The sequence below is a fragment of the Triticum urartu genome, unplaced genomic scaffold (assembly GCF_003073215.2).
Source record: "Triticum urartu cultivar G1812 unplaced genomic scaffold, Tu2.1 TuUngrouped_contig_4249, whole genome shotgun sequence".
NCBI lineage: Eukaryota > Viridiplantae > Streptophyta > Magnoliopsida > Poales > Poaceae > Triticum > Triticum urartu.
Window position 1 is genome coordinate 7,683 of NW_024114821.1, and position 4,945 is coordinate 12,627.

The 4,945-nt window shown below is 45.0% G+C and overlaps 1 protein-coding gene across 2 annotated transcripts; it reads left to right on the forward strand.

Moving 5' to 3' along the window:
• The first annotated feature begins 327 nt into the window (after positions 1-327).
• LOC125527554 (E3 ubiquitin-protein ligase DIS1) lies at positions 328-4,042 on the forward strand. 2 transcript variants are annotated; one of them, XM_048692069.1, is made up of 4 exons: positions 328-496; positions 1,895-2,122; positions 2,331-2,717; positions 3,341-4,042. In XM_048692069.1, exons 2-4 carry the CDS (start codon positions 1,925-1,927, stop codon positions 3,659-3,661), a joined length of 906 nt encoding a protein of 301 aa, XP_048548026.1. In that variant the 5' UTR covers positions 328-496; positions 1,895-1,924; the 3' UTR covers positions 3,662-4,042. The 2 variants fall into 2 exon arrangements, with proteins under 2 accessions (XP_048548026.1, XP_048548027.1); XM_048692070.1 differs by having other exon boundaries at positions 329-496; positions 1,898-2,122.
• Positions 4,043-4,945: the final 903 nt, after the last annotated feature.

Consider the following 4,945-nt stretch of genomic DNA (forward strand, 5'->3'; position numbering starts at 1 on the left):
TGGGGATCGAAAGGAGTCTGGGACGACTGGCGTATTGGGTCGTGCGGGCAGCGCGGTGGTACACCCGGACGTGTGGGCGATTTTGCCACACACCGGACGTGCAGGTTGTGACTGCGCGCGCCGGACGCGGTCGTGCGGGCGGGGTCGTCTCCATTCCACACAAGGTGTGCGGCACAACCAGCCGATATGCCACACGTGTGGCAGTTATCGGCATCCTAAAGATAGTCTCCTTCATACTTTCCTGTGTTTATCTACTTTTACGTGTTCGACTACTTCGTCTACGACATTTGCTCTCGCTCCGCAATCTCGGACCGGACTCGCGGACGGAGCTGCGGAACATAAACAAAACGCAAGGGGAAGGAGAGAGAAGCTTAATTCGAATTCTGTCGCCTCTCTCTCCTCGGACTCTTCTCCCCCTCGCTAGCCGGCGCCGCAATAGATCGCCGTTCGCCAGTGCCGGAGCAGGCCCCCCATTCCGTTCCCTCTTCCCCGCGAGGTAGTAGCGCCGTTCTCATGGCACCATTGCTAGCTGTTTCATCTATTTTCTTCATGCGTGGATTTTTTTCCCCATAGCTCTTGGGTGGCGGAAGATTGGGCCTTTGGAGGGAGGTTCCCGAGATGTTCGTCCAATGAGTCCGCACTCGATTCCGTTCCAGTGGTTCAAATGCTAGAGCAGGAGCGGCCGGAGGCGCAGGGGTTTCGCTACCTGCCTGCTTCGGGCATCTAGGGTTGCTTCTCGATCTAGGGCGGTTTCGTGCCGTGCAGATGCGATTCATTCTTGGCTCCTCCCACATTAGAGCGTGTGTTTGATAGACAGAACCGGACCCATAAGGTTCTCGGCATTTCCCCTCTGTGACTGCTCCTTGTGCGTAATTAACTGCCAGTAATGGAGCTCGAGATGGTGTCATTAACGGGGAGATGATTATGTATGCCTTGTTGTAGTAGGTTTCAGTAGAGATATGGATTCCTCTACTCATGGCTCAGCTCATGATTTGCTCAAGAGTAAAGTTTTGTTACTACTTCCTCCGTCCCAAAATAAGTGTCTTAACCTTAGTACAACTTTTGTACTAGAATTAGTACAAAGGTGAGACACTTATTTTGGGATGGAGGGAGTACTATTTAGTACTTCTCCTCTAGCAGTGTCAGATTCTCCCCTATCAACCTGCGCGCGTTTGTTTATTATTGGTGAACCATTTGCGCCTATGTTACGCAATTACTCCCTCCGTCCCATAATATAGAAGCATTTTTGACACTAGTGTCAAAAACGCTCTTATATTATGGGACGGATGGAGTAGAAAATTCGCTTCTCTCAGCAAGGTACTATAGTCAGTACTTTCTACACATTAGGGTTTATCTGCAAGGTTTTCTATGTTCACATTTTAATAATGGTTTGCCTTTTTCTTCCCCAAAAGAGACCATGCTTCCCAAAACGGGTAAGCATTAATTCCATGCACTAGAAGCACAAGTGCAAAAATGGTTAAAGATGCACTCCAAATAGCACTCATTTTTAGAATGTTGCAACTTAAAAGCTTAATATGATACCTAACATCAGCAAGTTCTTTGAAACTTGTGATGTGTTGGTGCAGGTCTAGTAAGAACTAAAAAGGCCCGGTCTACACTTGATTGGATCTTATGAGGCCCTAGCCCATGTACTCTTATAATTTCTGCTCCACTCCCCATCAGGGCCCTGTCTCTTTCAAAGCCTTTAGGCAGTTTCCAATCATGTAACGAGACTAATGGAATTAAGCAATTGTGCCTGTGTTCGAAAGATGGTTTGATGGGGCAATGTTCTTCTGAACAGTGCTAGTAGAAAGTACTGACTATGAGTTCACTGGCAATCATTTCCCCCTTGATAATCCTCAAGTTAATAAGGCAAATATTTGTCCTTTTTTAGCAGGTCTAGTACAACCTCCGGAGTTTTCCCATGGCCTCGGCTGCTTATACTGATGATTCTGGTTCCGAGGTTATTGATCCTCCAAAGTCTGAGGTACTGGATGTTGCTGAACTTGTCGGCGATCATATCCAGCTTACACAAAAATCAAATGTGGTAGCTTCTAGCAGCGTTCGCGAACTTTTGGAATGCCCTGTCTGCTTGAGTGCCATGTACCCTCCTATACATCAGGTGTGCATTTGTGCTGCTCCAGCGCATTCATTTAGTTTATGTTCTGTTCCATTGAGTGCCATGGAAAAAACTTATGTTGTGCATGTATATGCTCTGTTCCGTTGTTGAAATGTTATTTCATATGCTTACAAAAAAAAGAGTTGACTAAATACATTGTGCAACCCACACATTCTTTTACTGTATTGTAACACACCTTTTGTGTATGCAGTGCTCTAATGGCCATACATTGTGCTCTGGATGCAAGCCAAGGGTTCACAATCGCTGTCCAACTTGTAGGCATGAACTGGGTAACATAAGATGCCTTGCTCTTGAGAAGGTGGCTGCATCTCTTGAGCTTCCATGCAAGTACCAGAACTTTGGTTGCTTAGGCATTTACCCATACTACTGCAAGCTGAAGCATGAGTCACAGTGCCAATATAGGCCTTATAGTTGTCCATACGCTGGATCTGAATGTACAGTTGGTGGTGACATTCCATACTTGGTAAATCATTTGAAAGATGATCACAAAGTTGACATGCATAGCGGAAGCACTTTCAACCATCGCTATGTCAAGTCAAATCCTCATGAAGTTGAGAATGCGACCTGGATGCTTACGGTATTAATCATCAACACCAACATGTGGACTAAGAATTTCCATGTAGCATCTTTCTACTGCCTTTACATCTTGTGAAGATGCAAAATAAAACAAGAATACCTAGGAAGAACCAGATATCATATCAATTCAAATAAGCACTCTGAAACCTGTGTGGTGGGTGTGTGTTGTACACCAATACTTCCCACCACCAAGTGAGAAATGATTAGTTCCCTTTCTGCAAAGATACTACGTTCATTTTTTGCATAGAAACATATGGAGACATTTTTGTAAACTAAAGGAGAAATTGTCCTATTCTTAAATTATGATTATTGTACTTGTTTTTATATGCCAATTATTTGTCATGCAGTATAAAACAAAATGGTGATCATGTTGCATACTTGTTGGACCATAATAGTTGCTCATCGTATTCTTAAATATTTAATGAAGACACTGCACATGCCCAGATCCACCTGCATCTGTTTCCAATTTTAACGGTCTGCCTGTCTTGCAGCAGATTTAACAACATTCCAGATGTCCTCTTTATCCTTTACATTTCCTCAATTCACTGTTTGAAGTGCAATCCAATTTTGTTACGTTTTTTCTTTCTATTAAGCTAAGTAAACAGATAGAGTTTCTCCATGTAGGTTTTCAGCTGCTTTGGCCAGTACTTCTGCCTGCATTTCGAGGCATTTCAGTTGGGCATGGCACCTGTGTACATCGCTTTCCTGAGGTTCATGGGAGATGATGCGGAAGCAAAGAAGTACAGCTACAGCCTGGAGGTAGGAGGTGGTGGGCGCAAGATGATCTTTCAAGGGGTTCCCCGGAGCATCCGAGACGGCCATCGGAAGGTCAGAGATAGCTATGATGGGCTAATAATCCAACGGAACATGGCCTTGTTCTTCTCTGGTGGTGAGAGGAAGGAGCTTAAATTGAGGGTCACCGGGAGGATTTGGAAAGAAGAGTGAAATGATCCAGCCGATTCATCCATTTCCCTGGTATGAATGAGCCCATGGGTCGCATCATGAAAACTGTATTTCCTAGGGGCTGATTCTGAAGCGTGCAAATTGTAATACCTGTAGCCTGTTTTAGCCATCGTCTGCTCGATTGGTGTCTGCTCAGATAACCTGGGTGACAGTGATACTGTTGTAGGAATCTCCTCTTTGCCATTCTGTAGCATAGGGGAGCCTATTGGCAACACATGAGATGTAAAGGTTCTATGTAGCTTTCGTTCTCTGTTCCAAACTCCGTTTCCATGATTCATTTAAGAGGATGTGTAACAGCTTGAGAATTAGAACGTGGATTTTATCATGATGAAATGCAAGAAACATTGGAGTTGGCGTTGCAAACTAATTTCAGGAATGTGTCCTTTTGAGCGTGAATCGAGATGGCTCTTGTCAACGCCATGCCAACTGTTCTGACGCTAATAAAATGGCTCGCTCCAGCTTACAGAACCAATGTTGGGGCTCCTACCCACACATTAGCGCACACAGCAACGTTGGGGCTGTTTATTTTTATTTTTACCTTTTTGAGAAGAGAAAGATAATACTCCCTCTAATGATCCAAACACTCTTCTATTTCTTTACAGAGGGAGTACTGAGATGAGGATCTAAACGCTCTTCTATATCTTTACAGAGGGAGTACTGAGATGAGGGACGTGTAGGATTCTTGATGGTGTTAAATGAAATCATGTAATGTTTCAAAGCAGCAACATATCTATGTACCTACCTTGAGGTCAAGTCAACGCAAACCAACCATTGTGCTAAAGATGGAGAGAAATATGGATAATATGCATGCAACGAACGATGATTAGCAGAAACCCAGTTACTTACATTAATCAAACAAATTCAATGGAGTACATTTGGTACATACAAACATATAATCTAATCACAGACCCGCGAAAGGCCATTCTTTTGGCTTCACAACTACGTATATAGGGACAAGAACTCCATTGTTCTCGTCCGCCAAGCCAAGCACAAGCAGCAATTGAGTGTCCATGACCACGAGAATTCAGAAACTGCATGTCTCTAATTCTTGCAGTACTACCATTTATAGGAGGCATAGCAAGCGATCAAGAAGAACAAGCGGGACATCGTACCAAGCCGTTCTCGTTGCAGTGGCCGCAGCAGCTGGTGCGTCCTTCCTCCTCCACGAAAACCTTGCGGGAGCCAGCGCAGGCGGGGCAGGGCACGAAGCGGACACCCCCGCAGGCGTCGCAAACGAAGGCCGGGTCCTGCCCCGCGGCGCCTTCG

Coding starts and splice junctions, on each gene's coding strand:
- LOC125527554 (XM_048692069.1), top strand. CDS start 1,925: ATGGCCTCGGCTGCTTATACTGATGATTCTGGTTCCGAGGTTATTGAT. Junction 2,123..2,330: donor TGTACCCTCCTATACATCAG/GTGTGCATTTGT, acceptor TTGTGTATGCAG/TGCTCTAATGGCCATACATT. Junction 2,718..3,340: donor ATGCGACCTGGATGCTTACG/GTATTAATCATC, acceptor TTCTCCATGTAG/GTTTTCAGCTGCTTTGGCCA.